This window comes from Phoxinus phoxinus (assembly GCF_949152265.1).
Source record: "Phoxinus phoxinus genome assembly, chromosome: 12".
NCBI lineage: Eukaryota > Metazoa > Chordata > Actinopteri > Cypriniformes > Leuciscidae > Phoxinus > Phoxinus phoxinus.
Window position 1 is genome coordinate 2758501 of NC_136887.1, and position 18825 is coordinate 2777325.

Here is an 18825-nt window from a genome sequence, read left to right on the forward strand (position 1 = left end):
AGAATATGATTGCATAGATGAGAAGGTAATAAGTGACGTAACAATTGAGTCTTCCCGGCAGAATTTATGCTAACGCTTTCATTTCTTGTGCTTCTCTTTTCTTCAGTGATTCTGCGTGTTAACAACCGGTGTCTTCAATGTTGCCAAATAAAAAAATAAAGAGTTCTTAATTCATCTTTGACGTCTGTTATTCAGATATTTCTGTTCTATAATTCTAACTAAATTCTTATTTGATGAATTGAATTAATAATATTGCTTGTAATCACTGTAAAAAAAGTTCCTGCCTTACATTTTTAAGTACAATCAACTTGTGATTTCAACTTAAATTACATTAAACTGACTTAAAAATTAGTTGAACACATGTTGTCATAACTTATTGATCATACAATTTTTTACAGCGCACATTTTTATTGAGTAGATTTAATTTATTATTTTTTAGTCACACCTGAGACACACACACACACACACACACACACACACACACACACACACACACACACACACACACACACACACACACACACACACACACACACACACACACACACACACACACACACACACACACACACACACACACACACACACACACACACACACACTAGGAGAATGTTAATTTATCTCTTTTTAAAACTGCATTTGCTTTCCTAATTGCATGTAACATGTAAACTTTAGCCAGTGACATCACTGAATTATTATATATTGCCACACCTTTTTCTTTAGTGCACTTTTTTCAGGGTAAATCCTTTTTTAAAAGTCACAGACCTTTCTAAAACAGAAAAAAAGAATTTATCTAACACATAAAAATGCGACAACTTTCCCCCGACTTGACATTTATGAAAAATACTTGTGAGTATTTTTGTCCAGAGAACAAACTTTTCAATTCAATTCTTATTCAATCTGTCAGTGTGATTTTACTTATTTGTTTATCCAACAGCTAGGCTATTACAAGAAATATGAAAATATTAACATTTTAATAGCACAGAATTCAGAAACATGATCATTCTAGTTTAAGAGGGCTTTGAAAATAGATAAGCCTGCTTACTTGGACTTTTGACTCTGAAGTTAGCTATTTAAATACAGATCTTGTGACTTCCATGTGACTTCACTCCATCTAAACTTCTATTATGATAATAGTGTGATATATGTTGATAGGTAAAAACTACATTTTGTGTAAGGGACTAGCACTTGGCTATTATCTGTCAAAGACACGAGAGATATTACAATGAAATTTAGGCTACTACCATAAGTCTACTATAAGGTTATTATATTCAGAATATCTATTAATTTATTCTAATTCAGATTTTATTTAATATTACTTAACAAACTCCCTGTTTAGTTTGTTTTTGGGAATGTAACAACTTTGGTTTTCAACATATTGTTTCAGAAATGCAAACAATTAAATATATTGAAATTACACCTTCATTTGGTTTTATGTTGTTTCAGTTGCCTTCAAGAAAAGAAATATGACTATTTGTAAAAGGAAATTTGATGATTAAATTGTTTTTTAAAAATGGAAAATTATCTTTAAAGTTTCACATGGGTTTGAATCAGATTCATTTATATAGTCAGTTTACTCCCAGATGTCGCAACTTCCCCACTGACCCGTATCAATTTCCCCCTAACCGGTTAAATCGAGCCACAGGAACAATCCTTTTATAAGAAGCCATTTTTTTATTTTATAAGAAGCCATATTTTTAGAACCCTTTGTCAGATGTATTCTGCTAATTTAAAATGATAGGAAACATCCAGAAATTCCGTTAGATACTTTCATTGTACTTCTGCCTAATTTTCTCTTATCTTGGGGACCACATAAGTAAAAAATGGCTCATCTCATCCCACTCTCCCCTTGGGAAAAAAACATCTAAAAGCAGTCTAGAGGCTGATGTCTTGGGTTAAGCTGGTCTTCCAGCCTGGCCAAGCTGGTGTGCATCTGGTTTTAGCTGATTTTTTAGCTGGTCTCCCATCTAAGACCAGCCTGGTCAGCTAAAAAAAAAAGGTGTCCAAAAAACACCTCTGAAACCAACCTGGGAGACCAGCTCAAACCAGACAACCAGCTTAGGCTGGTTTTAGTTATTGTTCCCCCCGCACAGTAGGGCTGTGAATACAAAAAACTTTTTTTCAAGATGTGGTATAGGCCTAAGCCTACTTTTCAAAGTTTTGATTTCGTTTCCATCATGTGTTTAACCCATTGTGCGGCTGTCTGAATCAGAATGAAAGTGAACCGAAAGCACTTCACGTACACAAGAGACTATAACCTACTGAACTGATTTCCCAGTCTCTCTGCGGCTTCACTGACAACCAAACCAAAGTACAGAGGGTAAGTTATACTGTTTATTTCTTTAATAGCAGCACATATTTTTCATACCTGCATCTTTATTTTCGTGTAATTAGTGTAACGTTAGTTGTGTTTAGCCGTGTAGCTAACTCACAGCAGGCTAATGTGTTGTTTACATTCACACGAGAGCGCGTAACAGCAGCTTTAACAGCAGGATACGTGCTGTATGTTTGTGCATTTGCTTTAATAAAAATATACTATCATATTGTGTAGTTAAAAAGTTTACGTTTAAAGTTTATAGCTGTTGTAAAAGGCTACTAATATGCAGTTCGTCGATAAATGTATTAGTTTCGGAAGCACTGTTACAGCATACAAAAATTCACAATATTAACCTTATAGTTTCTGCCTAAATATCTTAGTTTCAGTATACACGTGGTATGGTAACATTAAGTGTTTGCTGCGACTGTCGTCAATCATTAACCACACAGGACATGTTTTCAGACGTGTCATTGTAGGCTAATGCATGCTTGGGAGTACCATGCATGAAAGTGATTTTTATCATGTTATTGTTATATAGGCCTATCAGTACTCTCATGCTGTTTATAATCTGAGCCATTTCACTGTATATGATGCTGATCCCATAATCATTTATAATGTTTTTACTGTAGTAATAAGAAATTAACTATGGTATGTTGACAATTGTATAATTTTGTAAGAGAAACCATTAATATCATATAGCCTACTGAGTAGTAAAAATGAAAACTGACCGGTTGATAAACTGCTTAGACTAGTCTTTCAAGTCATCTGATTTCCTTTAAAGACATGTAATGCTTTTTTTAAATAATTTAAGCGTAGACTGGCCTATGAACCCGAAAACTGATTACTAGCGGTGTGGCGACATGCTTACCTCAAGAGACATGCAGACGATACAAGATATTGGGTTCACGAGAACGAGACAACAATATTTTAACACTGTTTTTAAGAAATACTCAATGATGAAATTCATGAGTGGAAAAATAGCCTTTTATTCAACTTAAAGTCACAAAATGCTAAAAAATACAGATGCGGTTTGAAAGGTTTTAACTAATCTAGGGCGATTATTTTAGTAATTGAGTAATTGGTTGATTATTTTGTTGATTAATCGAGTAAATGGATAATTTTTGTATTAATCTAAGTGAACAATAGCCTTTAAATTACTTTAAATAATTGGTTCAAGAGTAAGTAATCATATGGATTTATTGAACAACACTGTTAAAATACAAAATATAAACATTATCAAGTTATGGACATAATGTATTATAACAAATGCCTGCAGAGGCGCCAACAGCCTGGCGATTATTGTTGTTACACTTTACAGCAGATCAAATGCTTGTTTAATATTGGTCAAACAACATTTAAATTTCAAATGTCCACCTAATCTTAAATATTTAGCCACTTCTTTATAATAGAAATGCTACAGCGAGGGTTTAAACTTTGATTTTGAAATCGTGATGAACTACAGTTCGTATGTTTAGAAGCATCTCCTGTGTTGTAACCTGACTGTAACCCGCAGGTTTGCGACCCGCAGCGCATATATAATTAATTGAATCACAGTCTTTGAGATTTCACAATAGCACAAATCTATTATGATTTTGGTAACACTTTACAATAAGGTTCATTAGTTAACATTAGTTAATGCATTATCCAGCATGACCTAACAATGAGCAATATGTGTTACTTTGTTGAAATGTTGAAATTAACATTAACAAAGATTAATAAATTAGTTAATTATTAGTTCATGCTAACTAATGTTAACTAATGAACCTTATTTTTAAGTGTTACCTTGATTTTTAAAATGGTTTTATTAGGCTATATCATGCATCTTTAGCAAACGGTCTCGTATTGGCTGTGTTTATGCAACTGGCCCCAGGTGATCATTGTTCATCTCTGTTCTCTCATGAAGTGTGTGTGAAACGCAGCGGGAGACCTGCGTCCTCATGGCGTCCGGCAGGAGCCAGACGAGTCTGCGGGAGGACCTGACGTGTGCCATCTGCTTCGAGCTCTTCAGGGAGCCCGTGATGCTGGGCTGCATGCACCACTTCTGCAGGAGGTGCATCGAGGCGTACTGGAGGAGCGTCAGGGGTCCGGCGTCCTGCCCTCAGTGCAGGCAGGAGTTCCCCAACCGCAGCTTCCAGACCAACTACCTAGTGGCCGGTGTGGTGGAGAAGGTCAGGGCCGGCTCCACGCCTGCGTCTATCAGGCATCTGGAGGTGAGCTTCTGCTACTAGTGACCCTCTTTCACTTTCACTTTGTCCTACATCGTGTCTGCATTAAATGACAAGTTCTGTATTTCCATAAACATTTCTTGAAAATGCCCTTCCGCATTGTTCCAGTTCCATTCGAGTTCATTTCGCAAGCTCTCGATTAGATTTTTGATTTCGATTTCCAGTTCGACATGGGTCAATTTTTTGAGATTGAGATTTAAACATCATATGAAAGCTGAATAAATAATCTCTCCATTGATGTGTGGTGTGTTAGGATAGGACAATATTTGGTCGAGACACAACTATTGAAAATCTGGAATCTGAGGAGCAAAAAAATGTAAACATTGAGAAAATCTCCTTTAAAGTTGTGCATTTATGTTCACGATTGTGCTGCATTCACTCACAAAAATACATGTTTTATATATTTACGGCAGGACATTTACTCAATATCTTCATGGAACATGATCTTAATATCCTCATGATTTTTGGCATAAAAGAAAAATGGATAATTTTGACCCACACAGTGTATAGTTGCTATCGCCACAGATATACCCGTGCGACTCCAGACTGGGTCTGTAGTTCAGGGTCACGTATAAAATAACAGTGATCATAAGTTTTACAAGTGGTTAATGAATCAAAATAAATGAAGAGCCACAAACCTGTATATTAAACTCTTTATATTTTAGGGACACAAAAGCATTCAATGAATACACAAGATTTTGATGCAAAGGAAAAATTGATGCTGAAAATTGGCCGAGTCAGAACAGTGGCACGCCTCGATCAAACACGGTCCGGTTATCTTATGTTTAAGAGAAAACACACATAAATCTCCCAGCATTCACTGTAACATGGAGGCTGCACGCCTGTGAACAGTGGAGGAGGACTAATACTGGCTTTTGGGTGATAGATACGGTAATTAGATACGGAAGAAATCGAGTCGTGGTGTTTGAGAATCGATTTTGAATCGACCACATTTTAAAAAACAATTAATCGAAAAATCTTTTTTTTTGCCCAGCTCTACTCAGGACACGGCAAGACTCGTGACCCTCTTTCACTTTCTCTTTGTCCTACATCATGTCAGCATTAAATGACAAGTTCTGTATTTCCATAAACATTTCTTGAAAATGCCCTTCCGCATGTTTGAGATATAGCTAAAGCTTATGATTGTTTTTTCGTTTCATAAACCACAAGACTTAAAATAGTCATGTCACATGTTAGTGAATTTCCAACACACCATAAATGAACTGTGTGCATGTGTGTGTGTGTGTGTGTGTGCGTGCGTGCGTGCGTGTGTGTGTGTGCGTGTGTGTGTGTGTGTGTCCGTGTGTGTGTGTGCGTGTGTGTGTGTGTGTGTGCGTGTATCATCTGATATTGCTTTGTTCAATTGGCAAAGATTTAATATAATTGTGTTGGTCACACTTTAACAAGGTTCATTAGTTAACATTAGTAAACTACATTAGTTAACATGAACTAAGAATGAACAATACTTCAGCATTAATCTTAGTTAATATGAATTTCAACATTTAATATTATGTTATTCAAATCAAAGGTTGTGTTTGTTAACATTAGTTAATGCGCTGTGAACTAACATGAACAATGAACTGCTGGATTATTATTAACTAACAAAGATTAATAAATATAGTAACAAATGTGGTTACACTTTATTTTAAGGTGTCATTGTTACAGTGTAATAATACACGTAAGTACTGAGTAATATTAATTAACATGTACTTACAGCTTTAGGCCGAGTAGGATTAGTTCTGTAACAAGGACACTGTAAAATAAAGCTTTACCACAAATGTATTGCTCATTGTTAGTTAATGTTAGTTAATACATTAACTAATGTTCACTAATGAACCTTATTGTAAAGTGTTACCATTGTGTTGAATTATAATATACCATTTCATAATAAAGCGCAACCCTGTTAGCACACAATGGTAATATAATTGACATTGGCCAAAACATTTTTTAGTTAAACCGCCAGACTTTAGTTGCACAGAGATAAACACATATTTCAGACAAGGATAAGATTTTCACAGATTTTTATGAAGATACATTAATTTGCGATAGCATTTGTAAGAACTTTTAAAGCGGTGGTAAAATGCTCTTTTCACAAGATGTAAAATAAGTCTCTGATGTCCCCAGAGTGTGTGTGTGAAGATTTAGCACAAAATACCCCACAGATATTTTTATAGCATGTTAAAATTGTCATTTTTTGAGGGTGAGCAAAAACACACCGTTTTGTGTCTGTCCCTTTAAATGCAAATGAGCTGCTGCTCCCGGCACAGGGGGCGGAGCTTCAAGAGCTCGTGTCCTGAAAATGTAAAAAACGTTTAGCCTTTTATGTTCAAACCGGAGTCAGACAATGATGGAGAGACTCAAGAAGAAGCAACATGTAGAAGAACAGGACATTTCTGAATGGTTAGTTGATGAATTTATGTAGTTTATGTGTAGTTATCACCACTGGACTGCAGACAGGCATCAACCACTGGACCATGGCACGTGTCATTGTTTTCTAGAAGACTCACAATAACTGTGTTGTTGTCTGCACAATAAAAAAAAAACCTATTGTTATATTTACTTATACAATCTTTTGTACATAAAATATAGAATAAGGGAGACAAACACAACCTGTAGATGTTGTCAGACGGGCTGAGAGACTCTCCGACTCTTTCAGTGAAAACATCTCCGACCGTCACCGTACCCACCGAGTTAAGATCAAGACCAAAATTAGTAATCCACTTATCTGCTAAAATACAGGGTTGTTGGGAATTAAAAGCAGATGAGGAATCAATAAATGGGCGAACGAATATTGATCACAATGCATGTGTTCGCTCAAACCGATTTGCTGAATATGAGAGAGAGACAGAGAGAGAGAGTGTGTGTGAGATAGAGAGAGAGAGAGAGTGTCTGTGTGTGTGTGTGTGAGAGAGAGAGATAGTGTGTGAGTGTGTGTGTGTGTGTGTGAGAGAGAGAGAGTGTGTGTGTGTGAGAGAGTCAGAGAGAGAGAGAGTGTGTGTGTGTGTGTGTGTGTGTGAGAGAGTCAGAGAGAGAGTGTGTGTGTGTGTGTGTGTGTGTGTGTGAGAGAGAGAGAGAGTGTGTGTGTGTGAGAGAGTCAGAGAGAGAGAGTGTGTGTGTGTGTGTGTGTGTGTGTGTGTGTGTGTGTGAGAGAGAGAGAGAGAGATAATCCAATCAATTCATATCAGTGTGAATAAATGTACACTGCAGTTCAAAAGTTTGGGATCAGTAATATTTTTGTTTGTAAGTCATTATGCTCACCAAGGCTGCATTTATTTTGATAAAAAAAAAGAATATATATATATATATACAGGTGCTGGTCATTTAGAATATCATCAAAAAGTTCATTTATTTCAGTAATTCAACTTAAAAGGTGAAGCTAATATATTATATAGACTCATTACATGCAAAGTGAGATATCTCAAGCCTTTATTTGTTATAATTGTGATGATTATGGCTTACAGCTTATGAAAACCACGAAATCAAAATCCCAGAAAATATGAATATTACATGAAATCACACAGTAATCACACAGTAATCACACAGTAATCATACAGTAATATGGTCACTGAACCAGGTGTTGGTTCTTCTGGCAGTGTGGGCCGGTGCAGATCCTGCTGGGAAATGAAGTTAGCATGAAGTGCTCTGGACATGTCCTGTAGACGGCGGCGCTGACTCTGGATTTAATAAAGCATGTGGACCAAAGTCCTCTTTTCTGAGGAGAGACAATTTAGCATTTTGCAATGGCCATGCTATTACTGTGTGATTACTGTGTGATTACTGTGTGATTACTGTGTGATTACTGTGTGATTACATGTAATATTCATATTTTCTGGTATTTTGATTTCGTGGGTTTTCATAAGCTGTAAGCCATAATCATCACAATTATAACAAATAAAGGCTTGAGATATCTCACTTTGCATGTAATGAGTCTATATAATATATTAGTTTCACCTTTTAAGTTGAATTACTGAAATAAATGAACTTTTTGATGATATTCTAATTATATGACCAGCACCTGTATATATATATATATATTGTTAAATATTATTAGAATGTAAGCTGAATTTTCAGCATCATTACGCCAGTCTTCAGTGTCACATGATCCTTCAGAAATCCGTCTTGTTTATCCTATTACACGTGGATGAACTACTGTAGGTTAAAATAGTAAAAGGTAAGCATGATTTTTGGAGAAAAAAATTATGAAAAGGACAGTTCTTGTTAATTATATTTATAAGAAGCTAAAGAGTTCTTTTCAACTCTCTGATTGGTGGAATTTTCTGCAGCATCATGGGAAATGTAGTTTTTCACTATGAATCCCACGGTTAAACACGGTTAAGCTGAAATAATGCAGACTGACGCCTTCAACAGCAGCAACCTCGTAGCTCACAGTAGAGCTGTCTCTGAAAGCTGAATTAATTATCGTTAAAAATCAGTTTCCTTATGGAGAAAATGAATGGAGATTCTACTTCCGGAACCCGATATTTGCTCTCAGGTGCTGACTGTCGATGCCGACTCCCAGTTAGATCAGATAATGCTGTCGTCTTCCCGTTTTTCAGTGAATGCTCTGTGAGTTTCTCTAATACTGCGTCTGCGTCTCTGTTGTAGAGGCAGTTAAAGGAGCGCCTGGAGTCGCAGTGCTCCCTGAGAGAGGCCTACGTCTGCATGACCCGGGCAGACAAAGACCAGATGGAGAAAATAAGAGTGGGTCTATCTTTGACCAGAGACAGATCACAACGGGACTCTTCCTGCAAACTGGGAATCACACAACTCTCCGTTTCCTCCGTTTAGAAAGCGGGAGTGGAGCTGGCGGGGCGAGTGCGCAGTGACTTCCAGGCATTACATCACTTCCTGCGGGTGGAGGAGGACGCCATGATGGAGGAGCTGAAGCAGGAGACGGAGCAGATGCTGAAGGGCCTGGAGGAACATCTGGAGGCCCTACAGGTTAACAGCGGGATTTTTTTAGGATAAGAGTGAAGAGATTGTTTTTAGTTTGGATGGCTTAATAGACATGGATATATGTGACCCTGGACCACAAAACCAGTCACTTGGGTCAATTTTCTGAAATTGAGATGTATACGTCATATGAAAGTTGAATAAATAAGCTTCACATTGATGTGTGGTGTGTTAGGATAGGACAATATTTGGCCGAGATATGACTATTGAAAATCTGGAATCTGAGGAGCAAAAAAATCGAAACATTGAGAAAATCTCCTTTAAAGCGAGACACTACAGGTGAATAGGGTAAAAACTAGCAGATATCACCATGAAACTTTCCCAGTTGATTACCTACATTAAGATGAGAAAAAAATTTATTACAAGTTTTCTGTAATTTAATGTTTAAATATGCAAATTAGGCAATATCTAATTAAATATGAGCTAATTTGCATATATTTTAAAAAACGAAATCTGAGTATTGGATAAAGCCAGGTTAAAAAATATTTTTTCATTGTGTTCACATATTAGATATGAAAAAAATTACAGTGGGATTTATGGATATCTACTTTTGTAATCCTGTAACTCAGAATATACTGTCAATAGCCTTAAAAAAGAGATTTTCGCCATGTTTTTTGGAATAAAATGTTGTATAAATCAGGCTAGGAATAATATATTTACAAATCCCTCAGTAAATGTCTTCATAATATAACTACCGGTAGGTACAAGACTGGAAGGTTTGGTGTGTATCGGTGCGACTGAAGTGGAGATTTCGGACTTGGAGAATGAGAGAAAAGTCATTTTGAGAAAACGGGCTTTAAAGATTTATCAGTTTTTGCCTGCCGTCTCGCCTTAAAGTTGTGCATTTATGTTCACGATTGTGCTGCATTCACTCACAAAAATACATGTTTTATATATTTACGGTAGGACATTTACTAAATATCTTCATGGAACATGATCTTAATATCCTCATGATTTTTGGCATAAAAGAAAAATGTATAATTTTGACCCGTACAGTGTATAGTTGGCTATTGCCACAGATATACCCGTGCGGCTCCAGACTGGGACTGTGTTAAACAAATCCAGGGTCACATATGTGTATTTTTTTATTTTGTCATGAAAATGTCTAGTTAAAAAAAATCAAGAACCACAATGGAATTAGTTAATGCAACTTTATTGTGTTATCCTTGACAAAGAGGTTTTGCTACTGTAATTGTTCCTGTATTGCTGTAAACTGAACTCCGCTCAACACACAGGTGTCCATCCGAGAGCTGGAGCAGGACATCCACACACTCCGACACACCGCCAGCGGCACACACCAGTCCGTGCTCGTGGAGGTGATTACACTGACGCTCTACACACACACCAGCTGCTCATGTGCACAACACTCATGCCACGTTACACCAGCAACCAGAGCGCCGGTCCCTTAAGAATGCAGACGCACTTAACTTCAAGTGTGCTAATTTTGCATATTTTAGCTGTAATTAAATTGTAGTAAAGCATAACTTTACTATGGTGTGCTAAATTGGACCAACTTCAAGTATACTTTATTTTATGCCTGTGGAGCGACTAATTACATGCTTGATTTTGGATATTAAAGTGTACTTTATTTGTGTTACAAGTACATTACAAATTCATTGTGTCTTCGAAACATACAAGCAATATACCATATTAGAGTAATAATGCTATATAATAAAGTATATGCTCAGTAATACCTTTGGCTAAATCCAAATACTACAAATTGCACACTTTGTCTTCAATAACAAATGCACATTAATAAACAAAATATTACTTTGTACAATATACTATAGTGTATTTTGAAAGTATACTTTCAATGCATTGTTACAATTATCATTTCCAGCACACAGTTAAAATATATTTTTAATAAAGTGCAAATAAATACACTTTTAAAAAATAAACAGAATTTCCACTTCAAGTATATCTTTTTATTTTTTATTTTTTTAGAAAATATACCAAAGTATGAATATTTTAAAGTGTGCTAAAAGTTGTATTGTGAAAATAGGTAAAAGCATGATGCTAATAAACTTTTAATATATTTAGAGATGGTAAAAAAATGTGTTGGTGCAATGTACCATTGAAAAAGGGAATATATTTCAAATACAATAAAGTATACTTGTTTTTCACTAGGGTATCCATCTGTCAAAGAACTAATATTAGTAAGATGAATGTCATATTTCCACGAGGAACCGGAGTTATGAGTTATGAGTGAGCGCAGCAGAGCTCGTGTGTCTCACACAACAGCAGAACTGTGGAAATATTGATTTTGAGCATGTGCTGGTGATTATCAGACAGATGGTGCGCGTGTGCTGTGGTCTCTGTCGTTGTCCAGATAAATAACCGGCTGTATTCTGTTTCCTTCCTCCACAGCTTCCAGAACTCACTTCTGGGTGAGTAGCAATTAAAAACGGCTTTGTGTTTTTACCACTGTATATAAACCTAATCATGTTCCTGGTGTAATCGCTAATTCAATTTGATAATGCAAGCAGTTGCTGCCAATGCTAGTGCACTCTCACTGTTCTCTGTAGCAGTTTTACAGGGGAAAAGATATTCAATTATGGGAGTTAATTATAAATGATCATTTTAACTAAACTCTCCCATAGGGATTTTTAAAAAAAGTCTTTGTTAAACCGTTATATGCCATAAAGCAAACCAACCAGGTGAACCATAACATTACAAACTATGATTGTGAGCCAAAAAATATTAGAAAATCGCACAAAAATGGAAAGACTGTGAACTTAACGGCTTTAGTGAGGGACAGAACTGCAGTCCCATGATTATGGAAGTAAAATAATGCCAAATGTTTTTGAAATAAAAAAGCCTGTTGTATTGCACTACTTGAAAACAATATGCATTGAATTAACCATGCTTGCATTTTAATGCAATGTCTTGTGTTCATTATGAAACCCCTGCTGACTCCAGATCACCTCTGCAAGAGCTCAACATCAACCTGGACACTTTCACCAGCAAACGCATCGCTCCTCTTCAGTACACCGTGTGGAGAAAAATGTTCCATCACCTGAATCCAGGTAAGCCAGGTCTGCTAAAACAGTCATTAGTCATAGTTACTACCGGTAGTTACTTCTCACAAAATTTAACTGAGTTATATCGTTACAAAAATAACTAATTACCAGGGAAAGTAACTATTGCGTTACTTTAAAAAATAAATAAATAAATAAGTGAAATAGCTTGGAGACCCCCAATATTAAATGTTAAATGAATGAAATGGCCACTAAATAGAACAAATTATTATTATGAAAAATTGTACTCTAATCTAATTGTACTTTAATGTTGCTGTGGGACAATGTGAGAAACATTAAATATTATTATATTATTATTACTATAGTGGAACAACTGAACACAATAGATGGTTTAGAACTTGTAATATTTATTGCACAGACCACAACTGGCCAACAAATCCCAAAATAAATTATGCTTTTTAAGAAATGTACCAAAAATAAATAAATAGTAAGACAAAATATACATACACATAAACTCTTTGTAGTGCACATTAAAATGATAAAACCTTTACAACTGGTAGATATACTGTAGAGCCTGCTTTACGTATTTTCTTCCTCACTAAAGTAAACAGTTTAACTAAAAGTGTTCTCAATATAATACTGAACAATGTACCAATATAAATAATAATAATAATAATAATAAAATATAACATTTTGGGGGTTTATTTTTAACCATAAACCATCAGAGGTTATTTAAGCCAAATTCTAGTTTGTGTTTTCAGCACGTGTTCACAACCGGTCAAACAAAGGAGTTTTATTTTATAACCATGTAAACTAATTAAAATGTTGCAGATGATAAACTATATTATGCTCGGACACACTCGGTCTCTCTCGCGCGCTGACGACATTCGCTTCGCTTTTTTCCAGTCCGGCGCCTCGAAAAACACACACACACACACACACACACACACACACACACACACACACACACACACACACACACACACACACACACACACACACACACACACACACAAATATCGCTGTTAGTAACGCCGTTATTCCCATCACTGGTTGTTCTTCACCCACGACACATCACACATTTATTTAGCAGTGCTACGTGATATTAGTTGTTCTAGAGAGGAGAGTCGGAGGAGCTGGCGTAGTTATGGCCGCTGTACGGATGCTGTTATTGCCACAGAGTGACAGTAGATGTACGCGCAGCGAAGGCTTCAGTGGCTCGCTTCAGCCGCCTTCACAGCTTTTTACTTTACATAAAAATGTAGGGTTACACCCTTATCAGGAAATGATGAAAAACTGACTGTTTTCCTGTCTGTCAGAGTTTTAAAACTTACAGATCAGTATAAAAACACTTTAATATTATTGTAGGTACTGTTATATTTCATAGCATATCTTCATAGCACACAGATTCCACTATGATTCTGCTTTATTTCATGAAAGGACATTTTGGTTGTGAGGCTTTTAGTCAATATCTGTGAGGCAAATGATATGCTAGTGCATCTTAAAAGTTTATTAAATGTAGTTTTTTGAGTCTCTATGGTTTCCCACAGTAAAGAATACGAATATAATACACCTAATTTAAGCGAACCAATGAAGAAACGTTTATAATCCCCTTAGAAATGTGTGAGACGTGAGAGAAGATTTGGGAAGCGAAACAAGAGATTCACGATTTTGGAATATTCGATTAGTTTATTTAATGATAGAATATCGAATAGGTTGTGCGATTATTCTCTAAAATAAAATGTCCATGTGTCCGGTGCGGATGCGGTGGTGTAACCGGAGGGTGACGCTGCCAATAACAGCCGTCACAAAGATCCGGCACAAGTCATGATTATGAATGTGTCAAACATATTAATGAGACATTTAGATTTAGAGATATATTTAATCCTCCCTTGTTTGGCTTATGCTACTCTGAGCAATGCCTGAACTTTGTATTTTGAGCACTTCTTGCGTTATTTTTGCCTCTTCGCGATGAGACCTTCAGACCAGCGCCGGGAGCGCCGTCGGTAAACTAGCAGAAGTGTATCCGGACTCGCCCGAGTGACCGTTAGCCCATGCGCTTCGATCGTTAACATAGGGCCCTCGATGTTTCATAATCACTCCTGTGCCCGTGTGTGTGTTCTTCCCAGGCCCAGCGCCCCTGATGTTCGACGAGGACACCGCTCACCCCAGTCTGCAGCTGTCCCGGAACAAAACGCAGGTGATCGAGAGCGACACGATGATCAGCTACGCGTGCGACGCCAAGCGCTTCCTCCAGTGCGTCAACGTCCTCGCCACCGAGGGCTTCCAGTCGGGCAGCCACTACTGGGAGGTGGACGTGAGGAACAGCCCCAAATGGGACCTGGGAGTGTCCCTGGAGTCGGTGAACCGGCGGGCCCGGGTCAGGCTGTGTCCTGAGAACGGGTACTGGACCCTGCGGCTGCGGAACGGGAACCAGCTCTCGGCCGGCACGCAGCCCTGGACCCCGCTCGGCGCCGGCGCGCAGCCCTGGACCCCGCTCGGCGCCGGCGCGGCCCCCGGCCGGATCGGGGTGTTCCTGCACTGCGAGGAGCGGAGGGTGTCGTTCTATGACGCGGAGAGCATGGCACTGCTGCACTCCTTCTCCAGCGGGCCCCGGGGACGGGCCTTCCCCTTCTTCAGCACGTGCCTCAGCGAGCACGGCCACAGAGCCCACGCCATGCGCATCCTGCACTTCCCTTTCCCGCCGGAGATGCCCTGAGGCGTCACTGGGCCTCCGTAGCTCACCGTTACCGGCTCTTCGGATGACCTCATGACCACGCTGACCAATCGTTACCAGCGGAGGTTACTTCAGTCTCTTTATTTGGTGCATCAAACACACAAAAGGGACCACAGACTATTCTGAATCATGTGTGTGTTTGTAAGTGTGTGTGTGTTTGTGAGTGTGTGTGTGTTTGTGAGTATGTTTGTGAGTGAGTGAGTGTGTGTGTTTGTGAGTGTGTGTGTGTGTGTTTGTGAGTATGTTTGTGAGTGAGTGTGTGTGTTTGTGAGTGAGTGTGTGTTTGTGAGTGTGTATGTGAGTGAGTGTGTGTGTGTTTGTGAGTGTGTGTGTGTGTGTTTGTGAGTGAGTGTTTGTGAGTGTGTGTGTGTGTGTGTGTGTTTGTTTGTTTGTTTGTGAGTGAGTGTGTGTGTGTGTGGGTGTGTGTGTGCGTGTGTGTGTTTGTGTGTGTGTGTGTGTGTGTGTGTGTTTGTGAGTGTGTGTGTTTGTGAGTGTGTGTTTGTGAGTGTGTGTGTGTTTGTGTGTGTGTGTGTGTGTGTGTGTGTTTGTGAGTGTGTGTGTGTGTGTGTGTGTGTGTGTGAGTGTGTGTGTGTGTGTGTGTGTGTGTGTGTGTGAGAAAGATATTGATTTTACATGACTTTACATGTTGATTAATAAAAGAAACATCATCTGAACTTTTTTAGCTTTTTATTATTATTTACTGTTTTGATAGAATTGTTATTTTTTATTTATAGAATCAAATGAGTCTAATGGTTTTTTTGCCTGTCTGGTTAGAAAGTGCTTTATTTATTTTTTTACTTTATCATTTTCTTTTATTCAGCACTTTCATTCTTTAGCCTGTCAAGTAAGAAAGTGCTTTATTATTTTATTTTATTTTAAAGACAAATTTTTTTTTTGCCTGTCAAGTAAAAAAGTGCTTTATTTTATTATTATTTTTAATTATTGCCTGTCTGGTAAGAAAGTGCTTTATTTATTTTATTTTATAGAGACAAAATTCCTTAGCCTGTGGAGTAAGAAAGTGCTCTGTTTTATTTTATTTTTATTAATGTTTTTCTTTTACTTTGTGAATTAGAAATGCTGAAGAAATGGTAAATCAATTCTGTATGATATAAATCATTCCAGCTTTTGATAAAAAAAATTAAAATAACAACAGCATTCTGTGCCATGCACACATGATCCTTCTCACCGTTGCCTTTATAGATATGTACAGAAAGTAATTGTAGATATTGCATGGAAACAAATTAAAATACTTTGCTCTTTCCAGTGTGTTGTCCAGTGGTTTCTTCCACACACACACACACACACACACACACACACACACACACACTGAAATATGCATGCCACAATGCAACATTCACCTGCAATTACATCTCACTAGCGGCGTCACAATATATAGTGTCACAATATATTGCAATACAAAATGCAGCAATATATGTCGTGTGTAGTTCACCCAAAATAAAAATGACTGTGTGAAAGTTTTGAGAGTTGTAGTGTCAGGACTACATTAAACTAATGTTGAATATAGTGTATAATAATGCAGTGGGGACTATGTGTGTGTCCTGATAATGCCAGATGTCTGATGTTACCAGTAAAAAGTGTCGACATTATTGTTAATATATCGAGTCAGTGACAGAGATCAAGCATATTCATCTACAATAATCCTGTGTTCATCTTCAGGATCATGAATATTGTTATTCTGGCGTCTCTATTGTCCTGAGCTTTGGGTTTCAGCACGAGTCCAACTCTATTCATTTACACACACTATGTGATATCAAATCTAGCAGTTTAATCAACTACATTTTGTGTTAATCTTTTATCATGTGTCTTGGAGTATCGCGATAATATCATATCATGAGTTCAGCATCGAGATGTGTGTTAAAACGTGACGTGAGGGAATCGGTACACCCCTGCATCTCATATTTAAATTGGAAGGGTTGGAGTTGGTTAATAAAGTCTGTCCGGTTTGGGGTGTGTGTGTGTGTGTGTGTGTGTGTGTGTGTGTGTGGGGGGGGGGTGGTTGAGTTGTGGCATCCCGGATGCAGAAAACAGCAAGGATGGGGCATTATCTGTCGGAGCAGGAAAAGTGCATCAACATCCTCTTCCTCCTGCGAGGGGTCACACACACACACACACACACACACACACACACACACACACGCTCCGTGCTCCTCCACAGGCTTTAGACACACGAACAGCCGTGATTTAAACACTAATAACACTGCTAAACTTTCATCCACATGAACATGAGAGCATAATACAGATGTACAGTTGATTATGTTCGGTGTGCATGTGTACATGTACAGCCTCTCGACGTTAGGTGACTGGAAGTGTCATTTAAATGCTGTCTCTCTAAAGTGGAAAAGTGCGAAGGGAGCGTGTGCCATAGAGGATCAGTGTCCTCTGCTGCTCTCCGTGGACAAACATGACTTTAAATGTACTATATTTTAGTTTGAAAATGTTTTATATTTAATATTGTGTATTTTAGGGGATTTTTTAATACTACATTATATTTACGCTGTAGCCTATTTATAATCCATTAATTCACTTTTTGAGCAAAGACCTGAAAATTAAATCTTGAATGTTTTAAAGCAACAGACTTCAGTTGATCTATTTTCAGAGACGACACTTGGCAGATTATTGCTGAAGTGAAAACAGTTTTAAAAAGTGAACTTACTTAAAAGCTACATAATTTTACGTGTATTATGAAAAATGTGCAAAAATACTATTTTAAATTTTAAATAAAATATATATTTTCAAAAACATATTTACTGTAAAACTGAGGAAATGAAAGCCATAAATGTAATCGAGTCGTGTTGCAGAAGTGCGGCTGATATGCGAGTAGATGATCTTTCAGTGAGAGTGTGTTCGGCTGCAGTACCAAACGCTTCCACTAGAGGAACTTCCTCTCGTTCATTTACAATGCGCTCGTTTCTGACCGCGAGCAGCACAAGTGTGTGTGTGTGTGTGTTACTGTCAGGACCAGTTCACCTCTTCCAGTCATATGGAGCTAATATTATGACAAAATGATTTGACTTTGAATTGTGTAAATTTGAATTATTTGCAAGTTTAATCTAACAAAATTGAATTTTAGGTGGTAGTTTAAATAGTTCTGAATTTGAATTTTTTTAAACGAATATTGAACATTTGAAATTTAACAAATTGAAACGTTTTTTATGGCTGAATTTTATAGACATGTATTTTCAAACAGTAATATTCAGTTTAAAAAAATTCAGATTCAAGTTTTCAAGATGAAGAAATTTGGAACTTCAAATTCAGTTTTCTAAAATTCAATGTCAAATATTCAAGTTCAAAAATTCAGATCTGACAGAAAGTAGGTCACAGGTCATCCACAGGGAAGAGTAGATGATCTCAGAAAAGTCGAACAGAGCATTTTGGCCAATTGGGGACTGCGGAAGTTTTCCAGCGCGAACGTGGTGGTGGTTCAAGAGGTTGCCACTCTCTGACCCTTGTCATGAATCGCCCGGAGGTAAGTGATTCTTAAACATTAATGATTTTGTGTTTATATGTTAGGTTAGCGTTCTCAGCACATGGGACATTTGTCTAAGCGGTCTCTGGTGTTTGTTTTAAAGTATATTTTGTGTAAAATTGATTAGA

General features: G+C 37.5%; 1 protein-coding gene across 2 annotated transcripts; it reads left to right on the top strand.

Annotated features, from left to right (window-relative positions):
- Window positions 1–1872: 1872 nt before the first annotated feature.
- On the top strand, window positions 1873–16470 carry trim105 (tripartite motif containing 105). 2 transcript variants are annotated; one of them, XM_079629741.1, is made up of 8 exons: window positions 1873–2320; window positions 4221–4527; window positions 9148–9243; window positions 9331–9483; window positions 10731–10811; window positions 11863–11882; window positions 12415–12521; window positions 14603–16470. In XM_079629741.1, the coding sequence occupies exons 2-8, from the start codon at window positions 4255–4257 to the stop codon at window positions 15190–15192; spliced, it is 1320 nt and encodes a 439-aa protein (XP_079485867.1). In that variant the 5' UTR covers window positions 1873–2320; window positions 4221–4254; the 3' UTR covers window positions 15193–16470. The 2 variants fall into 2 exon arrangements, with proteins under 2 accessions (XP_079485867.1, XP_079485868.1); XM_079629742.1 differs by having other exon boundaries at window positions 2214–2320; window positions 4237–4527.
- Window positions 16471–18825: the final 2355 nt, after the last annotated feature.